Source organism: Leguminivora glycinivorella, chromosome 5 (assembly GCF_023078275.1).
Source record: "Leguminivora glycinivorella isolate SPB_JAAS2020 chromosome 5, LegGlyc_1.1, whole genome shotgun sequence".
NCBI classification, from domain to species: Eukaryota; Metazoa; Arthropoda; class Insecta; order Lepidoptera; family Tortricidae; genus Leguminivora; species Leguminivora glycinivorella.
Window position 1 is genome coordinate 20,442,934 of NC_062975.1, and position 17,908 is coordinate 20,460,841.

General features: G+C 37.1%; 1 protein-coding gene across 3 annotated transcripts in view; it reads right to left on the reverse strand.

Annotated features, from left to right (window-relative positions):
• Positions 1 to 238: 238 nt before the first annotated feature.
• Positions 239 to 17,908, reverse strand: part of LOC125226090 (zonadhesin-like) — a 29,548-nt gene continuing 11,878 nt past the window's right edge. For all 3 annotated transcript variants that reach the window (XM_048129947.1, XM_048129949.1, XM_048129948.1), the window contains 5 exons: positions 12,477 to 12,659; positions 7,351 to 7,536; positions 6,553 to 6,732; positions 1,083 to 1,292; positions 239 to 364 (listed from right to left, as the gene is read on the reverse strand). In XM_048129947.1, coding sequence (XP_047985904.1) covers positions 333 to 364; positions 1,083 to 1,292; positions 6,553 to 6,732; positions 7,351 to 7,536; positions 12,477 to 12,659 — 791 coding nt within the window. In that variant the 3' untranslated portion in view covers positions 239 to 332. The remainder of the gene's footprint in view (positions 365 to 1,082; positions 1,293 to 6,552; positions 6,733 to 7,350; positions 7,537 to 12,476; positions 12,660 to 17,908) is intronic.

The window sequence follows — 17,908 nt, forward strand, 5'->3', positions numbered from 1 at the left end:
ACCTACAACACAAGCCTTCTTGAGCTTGCAGAGGGACTCATGTCAATCTGTGTATTTTTTTAAATTTTGGATTCCCGACTTTCCTGGTAAAACTCAATCTAGAGATTTTTAAGATAGTTAAATATCTACCTTTTGTATATTAGCAATAATTACTTCAATAAGACCTTGATTATTATTTTTCCAGATGAGTGATGCCGATGATTATTGATTACATGAATAAGAAATGAAAATAAACTTATTTCGTTCTCATATTTCGATTTATTTATAGTAAGTATATCTACTTTCTTAGGTAATTACTTAATCACCTAAATACCTTGAAGTACTTTCATTCTTTATTCCGAAGCATTGGAGTCGCTTTTGCCAGCTGCAAACAAAATAAGAGTTTGTACTTAAGTGTATTTTCTGGATTTTAAAATGAAGATACAGTTAAGAGACAAAGACAATAAGGTACCTACTTATTGTTATTAAAATTCAGTTGATATGAAAGCAGACATTCTAAGTAGCAGAAGATAATATGTAGTGACCCTGCCTGCTAAGCCACGTTCCCGGGTTCGAATCCCGGTAAGGGCATTTATTTGTGTGATGAGCACAGATATTTGTTCCTGAGACATAGATGTTTTCTATGTATATAAGTATTTGTATATTATAATATATCGTTGTCTGAGTACCCACAACACAAGCCTTCTTGAGCTTACTCAATCAGCTCCCAGAAGTGCATTTTCTGGACTAAGTACCTAGTCTAAAGTGTCCAGTCAGTGGTTAGAAGCTTGTCCTGTTTGATTAATTAAGGACACTCCGAATATAATGAATTCCACAATTTAATGTTAATAAGTTAGATTAGAACAAGTTTAAAATGGGAAAAGTATCCTTAAAGAGCTGTTCCAATAACCAATATGGTGGAAAATTTCGCTGGCTTGGTTGAAATCTTGGTGTCTTAGTTGGCAGAGCGCTGAAATACATATATATGAGCCCGTGAAGTTCAAGTCTCATCCAAGGCAGTACTTTCAACTTTTATTTATTCTAAGCATCGATTGCTGACGTATCTGCTTGTAAAAAGGTAAAAGTAAAACGAGTCAACGTACGGCATTGATTGTAAGGCACGCAAACTTTGTCCTCGTTCCAGAAGTAGCCCTTCTTGCAGCGGCAGCTCGGGTTACATTCCAGCACGATGCCAATGTTTCCGACGATTGGAGGACAGTCTCCTGACGGCGTCGCCTGGCTGCAGGAGCCGTTTGGACAGAGCGGCGGGCAGGGGTCGTATTCTTCGTTGGCCTGGTCACATTTGAATGGGGCTGTGGACACAGTTAAGGGTAATATAAATCTTGTAAATAAGTTAAAAAAGTACATTAAGATTAATAGGTATATTAGGAGAACCCAAAAGCTGATCAAAGGCCAGGCATGTATTAAAAAATATAGTAAATTAAAACATACATTAACAGTTATGAAAAATAGGGTTCAAGACTGTCATTCAGAGCTGGAAGTCAAGGAATCAAATTTTCTGAAATTAAATGCCGACATTAACAGGCTGAAAGATGAGCTTTTGGCAGTATCCACCATGTATGAGACTACTAAAAAACAAGTTGAGGAGCACATACAGGCTTTTAATAAATTGCTGCTAGAAAATAGAGATTTGGAGGAGCGGTGTAAGGCATTATTAAATGGAAAACATTGTAATTGTGGCCAAATGCCACCAGCAAAGATTATTCAAGCCGATGTGGCCCACGACACAACTAGGCATGCGGCAGTAGTTAAACAGCCCCCTAGAGCAGTCAGTAAGACTGTTGTTTTTTCAGATCAGATTGGGTTAGGAATGGGCCCATTATTAAGCTACCAGTTAGAGCAACAAGTGACAAATTACTGTTATCAAAACATTACTTTGTCTCATTTATGTGACCTTATTTCAAAGGGATGTTATGATAGCAGTACTACATTAGTAATTTTATTAGGAAATAGTCTTAATGTAGATAAGCTTAGCATAGATAAATTGATGTCCACACTAAATGTTATTGAAAAATCTGGTGTGGGGAAAATTATATTATGTGCACTACCTTATGCAGAAAATGTATCATATGACTATAATTGTAAGATAGCTTACTATAATTCTTTAATGTACCATGCCATAGCTGTTAATAAAAAGTACCATTTCTTTGACTTAAATAAATTCATTGAGCGCTTCATGCTAGCTCCACGGAAGGTATTTTTGCCAAAGAAATTATTTGTATATTTAGTGGAGTTATTGGCCTTCAATATTGAGCCAAATAGATGTAATAGTGTTATATATAAGTCTCAGTCAGCTGACAAAGCCAAGGACCCCATGCCTCATTTAAACTAGATTGTAAGACAGCGGAAAAACACCTAAATATGAACGTTGTTCACCAGAATATTCAGGGTTTTTCCAGCAAAGAATTAGAAGTAGAATTATTTTTAGATAGTAATAATGTTGAAGTTATGTGTATTACTGAACATTGGTTGAAACAAGAACAGTTGATATTTGATTATGTTAATTTTAAATTAGCTAGTTTTTTTTGCCAGAAAATCTGCTGCTCATGGTGGCTCCCTTATTATTGTTAAAAATTGTATGAAGTGTAAAGAGCGCAAAGATGTTGTAAAATATTCCATAGAAAGAACTATAGAAATTTCATGTGTTGAATTAGACAGATATATTATTGTATGTGTTTATAGACCACCATCAGCTGACTTCAGCATATTTGAATCTACAATGGAAAATGTTCTGAATTTAGTATGCAAGGGCCAAAAACATGTTATTGTATGTGGAGATTTTAATGTTAACTTGCTCGAGTCATCTAGTAATACTGTTAAAATGTTCTGTTTGTTTAAATCATTTAATTTATTTAATTTATTTCTTGAACCTACCCGGGTAGGTGTGACTAGTGCAACATGCCTAGATAATATTTTTTGTAACTGTGAATGTATAGATAAGAAATTATTTAACTGTTTTCATTCCGATCACAGCGGCCAAAGGGCAGCTTTCTTAAACGTTATTCATGATACTCCACAAACAATAACATATAGACCCATTACTGGATCTCGCTTGGAATCATTCAAAAATGAAATTCTACATAGTTTGTCTATAATACCATTTTCGCATTATGACTTGTATCAAGAGTAATCATTTGTATCAAGATGTTTTCAATGTAATTCTTAATCAATTTAATAACAATTTCAAAGTGAAATCTATTAGTGGGTCAAAAGTTAAAACAAAGTTTAGTAAATGGGCTACTGTAGGTATTCACAAAAGTAGAAAAAGACTTTATGAACTTTATGGTGAGAGAGAGCTGAACAAGAATTCAGAATTCCTGGACTATGTAAGAAACTACTCAAGAATCTTCAAGAAAGTGTGTTTAACTGCCAAGAAAAACTTTATTAGTTCTAAATTGAAAGTGTCGGACAACAAAGTGAAAACAACTTGGAGTATTATAAATAAAGAAGCTGGTAAATGTAAATCACGCGATTGTCAAGTCAACATTGTATCAGATAATCAACAAATAGTGTCGAACAGCGATGTTGCCTCGGCATTCGAAGATTATTTCTCAAATATAGCCGTTAACACCACAAAATGTTTACATTCTTCTGCGGCTCAAGCCCATTCATTACTTTGTGCTAATGTTAAGAAATGTAATAATTCATTTGAATTTAGTCAAGTAGACTCTGTAAATATTGTTAAAACATTCAAGTCACTCAATTTAAAGAAAACGGAAGACTTATGGGGAACATCAGTTAAAGTAATTAGTCATGTCATAGATATAATAGCACCTTACTTGGCCGTAATATATAATATTTCAATTTCACAAGGCACCTTTCCAGATCTTATGAAATGTAGCAAAGTCATACCGCTTTTTAAATCGGGTGATTCGAGTGATATAACCAATTTCCGTCCCATATCAATACTTCCTGTACTAAGTAAAGTCTTTGAGAAGCTAATGTTAAATGATCTACTGGGACACTTCAACAGACATAGATTACTTACAAGCAAACAGTTCGGTTTCACAAGGGGCCGTTCCACGACCGATGCTGCTTCGGTACTCATTAAACATATATATAATTTTTGGGAAAATTCTTGTGATGCAATTGGCATATTTTGTGATCTTTCAAAAGCCTTTGATTGTGTGGATCATGGAACGCTCATTTTGAAATTAGAACACTATGGTTTGTCTATAAATGCCCTAAACTTTATGTCTTCTTACCTTAGCAATAGAACACAAACAGTAGTTGTTAACAAAACTCGCTCTAGCGGGACTGTAGTCCAATTAGGAGTGCCACAAGGCTCAATTTTAGGTCCATTCCTGTTTTTGGTTTATATAAATGATTTGCCATGTATAGTGAAAAACTTTTGTGAAATAGTACTTTTTGCTGATGATACATCACTGCTTTTTAATGTTGACCGAAAATCTACGGATTACAATGTAATTAATAGCACGTTAGCTGATGTACTGCAGTGGTTTACTGTCAACAATTTACTTCTTAATTCTAAGAAAACCAAATGTATTCGATTTTCTCTGCCGAATGTTAAACCAATCGATACAAAAATACTTTTGAATGATGAATGCTTAGAGATGGTAGATACAACACTGTTCCTTGGTTTAACATTGGACAAAAATCTACAATGGAGTCCTCATATAAAGAAACTAGCAAGCAAATTAAGTTCAGCCGCATACGCCGTTAGGAGAATCAGGCAACTGACTAATGTTGAGACAGCTCGCCTAGTGTATCATAGTTATTTTCACAGTGTAATGTCATACGGTATTCTGGTTTGGGGCAAAGCAGCTGACATACAGACTATCTTTGTATTACAAAAGAGAGCCATTCGTTCTATTTACAACTTAGGAACACGTGAATCAGTAAGAGAACTCTTCAAAGAAATTAATATCTTAACTGTAGCTTCCATTACATTTATGATAGTATAATTTATGTTGTTAAGAATTTAGACTGTTTCACTAAGAATTCTGATATCCATAATTATAACACTAGAAACAAAAATAAGCTTGCCATAAAGAAGTTTCGTGTCCGTAAAGTACAGAAGTCATTTGTTGGGCAATGCATTCATTTTTATAATAAGTTACCTGACACTGCTTTGAGATTACCCTCCCAGCTCTTAAGAACTACTTTAAAAAATCATTGATGTTAAAGGCTTATTACAGAGTCGAGGACTATTTGACAGACAAACATGCATGGCCCGAACCAGAAACTACAAAAAACGAATAGCAATTAAAATAATTGTATTATGTATAGAGGACACAGTTCAGATAAGAAAGCACATCAAATATTTTATATTTTATGTTGTGTAGGTAAATTACATATTTAATGATATTGAGATTCATATTATCTTTTTCTTCTATGACAATTTGATATGTTTTCTCTGAAGAAGAACGACGTATTATTAAGCAATAATATAATTTATTGAAATTGATTTCCATAGAGTACCTAGTCTGTTCATATTCTTTGATGAATACTTTTGCATGTTAAATTGTATGTTGTTATTTAATGCATGTTAATTATAAGATGTAATGTTTTGAAAAGAAGTTGCCCGCCGAGTTTCTTGCCGGTCCCATAGTGGATACCCCCCTCCCAACTGAGGGGGGACTGAAATCTTCTCGAGGCTGAGGCGTAGGGTTAGAGCCGGCGTAGCTTTATTTGACGTTCATATGCGCATTGTAATATGCCTACTTGAAAAATAAATATTTCATTTTCATTTTCACTTGCCAATTGTTTTTGGTATCTGAAGACTGTAGTTATCAGATGTCATATTTATGTTACATTAGTCAGTGAAAGCTTATGAAGCACTTGAGTGGTTAGATGAGAGTTAGGTTAGACGACCGGTCTGGCTTAGTTGGTAATGACCCTGCCTGCTAAGCCGCGGTCCCGGGTTCGAATCCCGGTAAGGGCATTTATTCGTGTGATGAGCACAGATATTTGTTCCTGGGTCATGGATGTTTTCTATGTATATAAGTATGTATATTTATCTATTTAAGTATGTATATCGTCGCTTAGCAGCCATAGTACAAGCTTTGCTTAGTTTGGGGCTAAGTTGATCTGTGTAAGGTGTCCCCAATATTTATTTATTTATTTATTTAGATGGGGCCTTAAATCGATTAAGAACAGCGGTCTGAAGAAAAATAAATAAATATTATAGGACATTCTTACACATATTGACTGAGTTTCACGGTAAGCTCAAGAAGGCTTGTGTTGTGGTAATCGGAATCCATGACTCAGGAACAAATATCTGTGTTCATCACACAAATAAATGCCCTTACCGGGATTCGAACCCGGGACCGCGGCTTAGCAGGCAGGGGCAATGCCGTGAAATAGGCGTTTGATCGAGCCATTCTTGGCTATTCTTATAAACAGAGTGACTATACATGTAAAGACACTTCAAACTTGGGGCTATTCATCATTCATCTTTTAGTTTAAGGATTTCCTCTAATATTGATAGATTTCGTATTTGGAATTTTGGATTCCCTGTTCCTTTTGCCTTCAACAGCATGATGGGAAAAAGTCGTAGAATAGAAGCACAAAACAGCGAAGAATACTCACGGCATTCGCGTGTAGGTATGCAAGTTCCATTCTCAGCACGACGGTGGTTGAATCTGCACTTGCACTGGGGCGGGGGACAGACATTCGGGCGAGCGCAAGCCACGGTCTTCGGGCCCTTTGGGCAAGAGTCGGAGGCGCAGTCAGCTGGGCAGTAGTCTTTTGTTTCGTCGACACCGCATGCTGGAATACATGTATTATGGTCTGTTAACTAGGTATTTAACCTAACTATAAGTTGTCAAAGCTGACCTCTGACTCCCATGAGCTGTGGCAAAATGCTGGGATAACGTAAGGAGGATCATAGTCTGCTAACTTGGGGTAGAAAGTAGTTAGGTACACCTAACGAATGAAATGTGTGAATAAGCTACGATCAAGGTGCATTCTACCATATTATTTATACCAGAGGGCACGAATAAGGAAGACCGAAAGAGAAGTACCCTGATAGTCGAAATGGTTTCGACGATTTTCCCTCAGGGTCACCGAGGATCGTCAGCCGTGATAAAGCAAATGCGCGGTCACCACCACATCGCACGTCAAATACCTCAATCGAAGTGGGATTAGCGTTGTGATTGTGACCAAGCAGGTTACCTCAGCAACTCTAAAAAGGATTTTTATACGAGCGTTTCAAACGCTTTAACTTTCGGTTCGGTGGCAGCATTTTTAACCGAAACCCGAATGTGGCTCTTGAATTCACGTAAAAATGTTACCACCGAAGTTAAAGCGGTTGGAGCGCTCAGAGAAATGCCCAATAAATTATACTTAATATTTTAGTGATATACTTTATATTTTCTGAGTTCTTACGTTTGTTGCACTGGTCGGTCGGCACGCACACATCGTTCTCGTCCCTCACGGTACCAGGGTTGCAGTAGCATTGCTCCTTACACTGCCCACTGTTCTGGTCTGCTGTCGTGTCGGCTTCGGGCGCCGCACACGTCTGGTCTGGTTGAACCCGGCACGAGTAGTATTCGTTTTGGCCACCGCACATTGCTGGAAGGAAAGGAGAGGGTATTTTGATTTTTGAACTCCTTTGCGGAACTTTTTCGGTAGATTTAGAGTAGATACTTAGGGCTCATCCATAAATTACGTCACACGTTAAGGGGGTGGGAGGGGGTCGACGAAATTGTAACTAAACCTCCGCTCACCTTACTTACTTGACTAACCGACAGTATAGCTAACCCCCCTTTAAATATACTCCGTAAATTTTGGCCTCGTGTCGTCTAGTGTGATTATGTAGAACCCTTCGATGTGAACCGCGATAACCTAGATCCTTTAATGAGTATCAGCTGTATTCTTGACTAATTTTTAAAATTTTATTTATTTATATTTTAAAGAAGATAAAGGTTATTGTAGCATAATAATATAGTGTTATAGAAGAGTATTTTATCAGATTTAGGCCTAGAAAGTTATGAGTGAGAAAATTAATGACGTAATGAAGAAATTTTTAGAATAGAAGTCAGTGAGTGAAACATACATGAAATAAATATTAAAAAATATTTTAGTAATCATCCGCTACGCCTTATTAGTGGTCCCGGCTTGGGCAAGGGCTTGCGATACGGTATGGGACCCCTGACCTGATCAAACCACTTTATCAGGATCCTAAGCAAGTAAGCCTGAAGGGCTATCTATCTACGAACTAACCCCCTTTTTGTTTTGTTCCTTTTTCCCTAGCTAAACCCCCCGTTCCCCAATACTGCTAATAGACCATAACTTCTCGATCTTTCTAATGTTTTATCGAAACACCGAGCAGTTGCTAACTTTTATAAGAACTAAGTCTACTAACTTTTCTAAGGTTTTGACTTTCCATCAGTGGACGGCGCTCGCATGCCACTGGGCCCTATAACAAACCTATGCTTTTTATTCCAAAGAATAGTTTGTTTCCCTAACCATCTTGATAGAATTTACCTTTAAAACCAGTTAGCAACACTAAGTGTCCCGCAGCCACACCGAAAAAATCAGAAATTGCTACCACAATTATTAATTTCACTCAAATAAATTAAGTAATAAGAGTTTTTATAAATTACCAGTTTTACCACATATTTTAATATAGTAAACACCACATTTAAAGTCCATTAAAACCATAATAGTAGTAGTTAAATTATTTCTCCACAATACACGTTGACCAATTATATTCCAAGACCAATCATAAAAGAACTCTACTTTCATAGAAATAGTGTGTGACTCTACCCTAATCCTATCGTTTTCCCTACTCTAGCATATCTGAAACACAGACCGTCACTTACCATAGATCTTGTGTTCAAAATATGCACAAGTGTATCCCTACCATAAGCTGTAGAGTTCAGCCAGCGAAGCTGAGATAGGCAACCTATAGGCTTGAGTTGGTTAGACCCCCCCTCTGCTTTTGCCCGCAGGCTAGGGTAGCAGAGAGTAGATCGCCCTATCCGTGTATATATCCAGTATTCTGGGACACACCAGTACCAGCCACATGACAGACCCAGCTGCGATCAACTTTACTTAGATGTGGATCGATCACAACCGAAATCCCCAGCGACCAACGCCAGCATGGACCAGAGCACCGAGTAAATAAATATAAATATATATAGGACCCCAGCCTCAAATACTGCCGACTTCAGTGAGCAAGGATTACTCCTAATGTCTTTCGTCAATCGTGAAAGTCCTCACTTCCATCTAACAGTTGGACTCTTTGAGACCGGTGAGAAAGTACGCCTTTTGTAAGTAAATAAAGACGCCCAAGCCTCCACTTGGAACAAAAAGACCCCTAAACGCCTTATGTTTAACAGCCGCAAGGTATAAAGCGCTTAGCCGGACAACAGTCTGTCACAAACAATGATCTGGCTTATAACTTTCACATAATAACCCCATAGAAAATTGCTAAGTTCAATTTTACTGACCAACTAAACAAACGAGTGAAGTTTCCTTTATGTGCTATAATCTAAGCTTAGTTTTGCAAGAATTACTCCCTACAAAACCAAACACAGACTTATCTCCAAGCACCAGCCATACATCGACCCAGTCTTTGTATTGCTTGACGGCACTCAAGAATCAAAGCACAGAAAACTTCACTATACAGATTAATTTAAATGTAACACTACACTATAAATAGAACACTAAAATAACCCCACAACTGACGGTAAAGCCATTCCACCACAGGTCCAAGTTCAACTGTACGACGATATTGTCCCCGCACAATCAAACAGAGACACAATTTCAAAGTTTACAATCACTTAGAATAATTTCCAAGTAAAAACAAACAGAGAAATAATAGCAGAACAACTTCACTCACCAGTAACACACGAAAGCCAGGGACACTGTTAGTCTTGTAGATATTTTAAGAATGACGCGCGTTGGCTCGCTCCGACCCTTTTATAGATTCTATCTCCGACTTCCGACTTCCGACATCCGACTTCCGACTTCTGACATTCGACTTCCGACTTCTGACATCCGACTTCCGACTTCTGACATTCGACTTCCGACTTCTGACATCCGACTTCCGACAAGATGGCTACTCAATCGTGTGCTTTGTTTACTAAGTCTTATGCCCTATGCATTAGAGTTCACGATTAACACACGGATGTTTGCTTATCAACACGTGCCGAGTGCACGTGTTTTAGAGAGAGACAGAGCTATTGATATTTATACCTATGTAGTCCAATAGTGGAGCGATTCGCAAATATTTTTACGTAAATATTATTTTGTGGAACATTCTTATTTATTTTGTAAGTAATTTCGCAATGAAATATTTTATCTGTTACTAAATGTTACATTGAATGATATACTCAGGAAGCATAATAACTAATATTAGTCATTATTATTTCTTTGACTTGTAAATGAAACCCAGACATAATATCGGAACGTTACGCAGCTGACAACTGTCAGTGTCAGTATTCCGTCCATGTGAACGTAGTTTGTTGGTAAATACGTTTTTCCAACCTGTTTTACATTAAATAATAGTGAATTTTATCAGTGATGACGTAACTGAACATGTCATAAACCATCACAGATATTATATTTGTTAAAATATTCAATGAAATCCCAAAGGAAATATGCACCAAAAAGTTGGTCAAGGAAAAGTTGATTCGCCGTAAGTTTTATATGTAATAACGAGTCCATTTCCTCGTCACAGACGCTTGTTCTGTTACAAAATGTGACAATGTGTGACAAGGGGGTGGGAGGGCTCCTAAATTTCGTGACGTTACATTTCAAAATCTATCATAATGTAAGGGTTAAAACACGAACTTTAAACTGTTACTTTATGAAAACCTCTTAAACATATACAAATACAGGATGAAAAACTGAAAGTAGGCAATATTATATATATAAATATAAGATACCAATTGTTTTGTCGACCGATTCAGAATGTGGAATCTTGAGCGTTGCGGGGGTTTCAAGGCAGGTTATAGTTATGTGTTATACAAGAGTGCAAAATTGTATTTTAACGCAGTGTGGAATTGAAAAACGAGCAAGCGAAAGGATTCTATAGTTGAACCACAAGCGAAGCGAGTGGTTCGAGAATAGAATCCTGAACTTGCGAGTTTTTCAACACACGAGAAGTAAAATACATTTGCACTCGTGTGTAACACAAAACTTTTCCCCTCACTATAGCGAGGAAAGTACAACGCAAAAACCGGCCAAGAGCGTGTCGGGCCACGCTCAGTGTAGGGTTCCGTAGTTTTTCGTATTTTTCTCAAAAACTACTGAACCTATCAAGTTCAAAACAATTTTCCTAGAAAGTGTTTACAAAGTTCTACTTTGATGATTTTTTTCATATTTTTTAAACATATGGTTCAAAAGTTAGAGGGGGGGGACGCACTTTTTTTCCCTTTAGGAGCGATTATTTCCGAAAATATTAATATTATCAAAAAACGATCTTAGTAAACCCTTATTCATTTTTAAATACCTATCCAACAATGTATCACACTTTGGGGTTGGAATGAAAAAAAATATCAGCCCCCACTTTGCATGTAGGGGGGGTACCCTAATAAAACATTTTTTTCCATTTTTTATTTTTGCACTTTGTTGGCGTGATTGATATACATATTGGTACCAAATTTCAGCTTTCTAGTGCTTACGGTTACTGAGATTATCCGCGGACGGACGGACGGACGGACGGACGGACAGACAGACATGGCGAAACTATAAGGGTTCCTAGTTGACTACGGAACCCTAAAAACGCGTTTATCACTGCTTCCAGTAGTGCCACAGGTGGCAAAAATCTTCATCACTAGATTAACCCACTTTTATAAATTTTAAAGCAGAAAATTTGCCTCTATTCAAGGTCAAATTACTTTATCCACTAGTGGATAAAATGCGTTTTTACCCGCTGGTATTAAAGGACAAAACACGTGTTTCCGAGCTAGTGAGGGGAAAATTTGTCACACACACTCCAACACGTGGAAAATATTAACTGCAAAACATCAAACACTTTAGTTTGATTCTTTTTTTTTTACATTTAAGACGGTTGGTGAAGAATAATTTAAGTACATAAATGGAAATATGATTTCTAACCGCTGTTTTGATTCAATAATATTTACGTGTATTTTTGCAAAATAAGTATGTGACGTCACACTAGGGAGGGGGGAGTCTCACAAATGTGACCAGCTGTGACAAGGAGGGGGGGAGGGGTCAAAAATCATGATTTATAGTGTGACGTAATTTATGGATGATCCCTTAATAACTGTTCCGCCGTCTACTTTTAATTCTTAACCCCTCAAGCGCCTTGTTCCAGATCTGTCCCAGGCAATTTAAACTGTAATTAACAGTTTGAAGGTTATTGATCAGGATTGTGTCAAATATTTTTTCGGCCTACGTAGTGTTCTTACATGCTATTGCACCTGCCGTTCACGATTTTATCGTTGGCGTCGGACGAATTGGCCCATGGCGTCCATAGGCTACAATAGCTGCTTAGCATCTGCATGAAATAAATAATCAAAGTTACTGAGACCACTTACTGCAATAGTCCCTAGTGACACATTCGCCGCCAGCATTTCTGAAGAACCCTGCTTTGCAGACGCACCTGTTCTTGCACTGTTCAAGCAAGAATTTGCAGACTACTTGGATGTCCATGTTTTGGCAGGTTTTCTGCGGTGGGCAGGACTGTACGCAGCGCTTCTCCTCGTTCGGTTTGTTGCATTCTGTGGTGCAGAAGAAAAGTATAAATCTGTTCAACAATTTAGGGCTGATTTAGTTGGACGGCACGAAATCTCGCATGCGAGTTTCAATACTAACAATGCGGCATTATAGGTTAGGTCGGTGGTTACAGTGGCGTAGCGAGGGGGGGGGGCCGGGGGGGGCCATGGCCCCGGGCGGCACATGACAGGGGGCGGCAAAATCGGCAATTAAAAATTATAACATAACATAGAGACAGAGTCGCAGCATAAGTGTTCCTTTGTACCTTTTTGTTACGGAACCCTACTAATAAAAGAAAAATTAAATTATGAGACCAACATTTTTCAAATCGCGCTGTGAAACGCGCCAATTCTCTGTTTTGTGCTGGCGCCAGGGGCGGCTCACTCCGCGATTCTATCGCCGCGCTACAAGTACATCCTCGCGGCCGCGAGTTCGCGGCCTACTCAGGGGTGGCGCGCGTTCTCACGGAATGCACGTTCGCACTTTCTATTGTTAGTTTACGTCGCGAGGTTTTTTTAAGCGATGTCCGCGTGTTGAATGGCTAATAATACTTAGTTAAATAGACATATTGAATAAAATAAATACCATAAGACATTCTTACACAGATCTACTATTGATTAAGTCCCACGGAAAAGTTCAATAAGGCTTGTGATGTTGGAACTTCCAAAATATATAAATACAGTATATATACCTAGAAAGTTCCCAAGATTTGAATATAATAGTATAACATTTTATGTGAGTATTAGGTAACCCTATCACCGGACGCCGCGCACGTGCGGCTCGTTTCTTTGTAAGAATTTTGTAGGTATTTAAAAAGGCGGCATTTCGGGAACATCAAAGCAGTGGGCCTTCTGTACTTGTACTATTATATATTCTGTGCTGGCGCCGAATCAACGCCGAATACACCACGGCTGCGAGGGACGCGGGGCGGGGGCGCGAACGGCCGCACGCTGCCGAGCTTCCACGAACTATAGGCGAATGTTCGAAGAACTATGGCGAAAGAGCTTAAGCGGCAGCTATATTACACGATAAAACACCTTATCTTCATACAGTTAAGCCTTACTTTGTAATGAATGGAGTTTTATATTTTTGTACTTACGACACATGAGTACTTGAGTTGAGCAAACAAAATTCGTCATTTTGTTCCGAAGTTTCGATTTTAAAAACTGCAATTTTTACTTCTTAGAGTTCTTAGTGCTAAGTTTAATTTATAATAGGAAAATATTACATTTGATCTGTGGATTGATATTCAATTCACTTATTGTCAAATTGAGTAAGTGTCTATTTTAAGCATTTTTAGGGTTCCGTAGTTAACTAGGAACCCTTATAGTTTCGCCATTTCTGTCTGTCCGTCCGTCCGTCCGTCCGTCCGTCCGCGGATAATCTCAGTAACCGTTAGCACTAGAAAGCTGAAATTAGGTACCAATATGTACATCAATCACGCCAACAAAGTGCAAAAATAAAAAATGGAAAAAAATGTTTTATTAGGGTACCCCCTACATGTAAAGTGGGGGCTGATATTTTTTTCATTCCAACCCCACATGTGATACATTGTTGGATAGGTATTTAAAAATGAATAAGGGTTTACTGAGATCGTTTTTTGATAATATTAATATTTTCGGAAATAATCGCTCCTAAAGGAAAAAAAAGTGCGTCCCCCCTCTAACTTTAGAACCAGATGTTTAAAAAATATGAAAAAAATCACAAAAATAGAACTTTATAAAGACTTTCTAGGAAAATTATTTTGAACTTGATAGGTTTAGTAGTTTTTGAGAAAAATACGGAAAACTACGGAACCCTACACTGAGCGTGGCCCGACACGCTCTTGGCCGGTTTTTGAATATGAATTGAATGTTGAATAGTTTTGTTCCATGTTTGAAATATTTCTCGTATGTTATGTGCGTAAGTAAACAATAATACTTTAGCTTAGTGGTAAGGCCACTGAGTAATATTAGACGGTCAACCAAATTTTAGCACTAAAAAAATCGGCTAAGTGCGAGTCGGACTCGCCTACCGAGGTATCCTACAAACAAACTTTCAATAGTTGAATCATCAAATGGTATTCATATAACTGTACAAAAGTACAAACTTGACTAAATCCCTCAAGGGGTGAATTTCTTAGCGTGATTTTTTTGTGGCGGAGCTGAAATTCATTGTGTGGGCTAATTGTTTCCGGGTTTTTATTTTTTTTATGAAAACCAATCCTAAAATACTACCTTCGGCAACATTGCAAATTGTTACAAGTGTTATGTATATTTATTTAAAAATAATTTTCCATCGAAATTCTAATTTTGGTGTAGCGTCCAGAGCCTGTTTTTAGCGGATTATTGCTATGGTAAATCCAGTAAATCCGCAGCTATAAATAAAACTTGCCATAACTTCATTCTTTATTACATTAAGTATACTTTAAGATGACATAAGTCAATATTATTATACAATTTGACACTTATAACTGAGCACCAAAAGTTGTCCGGGGGAAAGAACCAATTTTGGTGGTAAGTATTGAAATCATTTTTATGGTTAAACGAGACGCAGCAAGACGAACAAACGTGTTGTAACATGACCATTCAGGTTCGTTCCTGCATTTAGACATGACACAAGTGTCATACCTTGCTGGATTGGTCCGCCCCACACAAAAATATCAAATTTTGGTGGGTCGTAATACTTTTTCCACCAAAATTGCATAAATTTTGGTGGTGAACAAATTGAGGGCAGTAACGTTTTTGTTTCTATTTGAAAAGTATTTATTACATGTTAAAAGTTTATTATTTCAAGTAGAAAATAATAGAAAAATGAATAAAAGGCTTTATTTTTGATTTTATTTTTTATTTTTGTGGGTAGACCAATTTTGGTGGCGACCATGTCATTGAAATCGTAATTTCTGTAAAACTACTTATTATAATGAAAGGTCATTGATACATAACATTGGGTAATAATTAGTTATGTAACATCAATACATAATTTCAACAATAATTACAAAACTAAAAAAATCCACCAAAATTAGGCAAATTTCGAGTATGTTGAAATTCACCCCAAGACTCAATTACCACATAAGTAATATTTTAATATACAATTTTATTGTTAGACAAGACAAAGAAAATCACGATTCGACTTAAATAGTTTACGACATGTAAGGACGCTCCTGAAGCGACCTCATTATGTCAGGAAAAACGTGATGTAGGAAATGAGCGTTCAACGTACAGCGATATCTTTCGGCAAATTAAGTAAACTAATGTGTGCGAGATAGTATGGACGATGATTTTTATGAGATAATTGTTTATTATGTGAACCGATTTTAACCATTTTTCCTCTCTTTGAAAGCAAACACTTTCATTTTTATTCTGTAAAAAATACAGGTACCTACAATAAACACCCGCAAGAGTGTTCAAATTGAAAATGTAAATCTGGAAGGATTTTTTTATAAAGTAAAAAAAAAAGTTCACATTTTTTTCCAAAAACAGTTTTTCTCCACAATAAAAAAATTATGAAAAAAATAGTTCTGATATGTATAGTTTGAGTTCTTTCTAACGATAACCCACTTGCCCTAGTAAATTTGAAATTTGTAGTCTTCCTCCCTTTTATTTTGACCATTTTTAGGGTTCCGTACCTCAAAGAGGAAAAACGGAACCCTTATAGGATCACTCGTGTGTCTGTCTGTCCCTCTGTTACAGCCGATTTCTCCGAAACTACTGGACCGATTTACTTGAAATTTGGTACACATATGTAAACCTGTGGCCCAAAGACGGACATGTAATTTAATTAAATGAAATTTAATTATAGGGGTCACTTTTGGGGGGTAAACTTGAAAATTAAAAATCAAAGTTATTAAAACTATATTGTGTTATATATCAAATGAAAGAGCATTTTATGAGCATTTGAAACATATTTTTTTTTAATTTTTTATTTTGGTACTTTAGAAGTAATTTAAGAAAATAGAAAAAAAATGACCATTCCCCCCCCCTTATCTCCGAAACTACTTAGCGTAAAATTTTCAAAAAAATACACGAGATAGCCCTCTACCTGTAGATTACAGGAAAACCTATTAGAAATCTACAGTCAAGCGTAAGTCGGACTTACGAGAAAAAAACTCAAATTAAGATTTTCACTCACTGACGCTGCAAGCAGTACTAAACGTCTTAAAATTTTGTAAGCGTGATGGACAGGTAGAAAGAAATTCATTTCTGTCTTTTTCTTTTTAGAAATTGTTCAATTTTTTTTTCATTTGCCAAAATGACTTAAGTTTCTACTAAAAAGGAGGCGCTTAAGACCGTTTGTAAGTGGACTGAGCAAAATTTTGTTCAAATCGGTCCAAAAAAGGTCTCTGTTGACGAAAACATAGAATTTGTGCCAACGACAGCCCAAATCTGAAGTCCATTTTGCTCTATCTCTTATCGTTTCCGAGATATATACGTAAAGTCTTGAAAGTGCGAAAAGTTAACTTTGCCATCACAGTCGTTCAGGCGCTCATGAGTTCTTTGTATGGAAAAGTCGAAAACCGACTCGCACTTGACCAATGTTCATAGAATGTGTTGTGGTTTTTTACGCGGGTCCGCGACTGACGACGTTCGAATGTTTTGTTCGGAAATGTTTGAGGGTGGTTTCTTTGAAACGTCGCCGGCGGCGGGTGGTTCGACGGGCGAAGGTCACACGCCGCACGCGACGGTCTGTATTCGTTTCGTACAATAGCAACGGACGGCGGGTGGCGTCTTGATATGGAAAATGACTGACTTCACTAAAGATAATGATGAACTCATTGAGGTAATACTAGAGAGGACACTGCGAGCAAAACGTTTGCGCTACAAACATAAGTCCATTGGACTTATGTTTCTGCCTGCACACAAATAAAATGTAAAAATGCCTTCCTGCGCAACAAGATGCTGTTTAAGCCATACGAGAAAATCGAATAAAACTGACATGTCACATTTCATCGGTTAGTATACACGCTATGTTAATCGATCTTTATTTAAGTAATTATTTCAATGAAGGGACGCGCTCCTCAAACGCGAAGCTATCGCTGCCATTTTGTTGAACGAAATCATAGATTAATCGCATCATAATCGCACAGACTTGACATGTAGGTAATGAAGTATAGTAATTGTGATTATATTCTGTTTGTAATATATAAAAGAGAAATGTTAAATTTATTTCACGTTATACTTATGAATACTACACAGTTCTAACACGAGTTGTAATCGATATTTTCATACAATAATAACCTATGATTTTCTTAAAGGGCAATTAAAGTAGGTATATG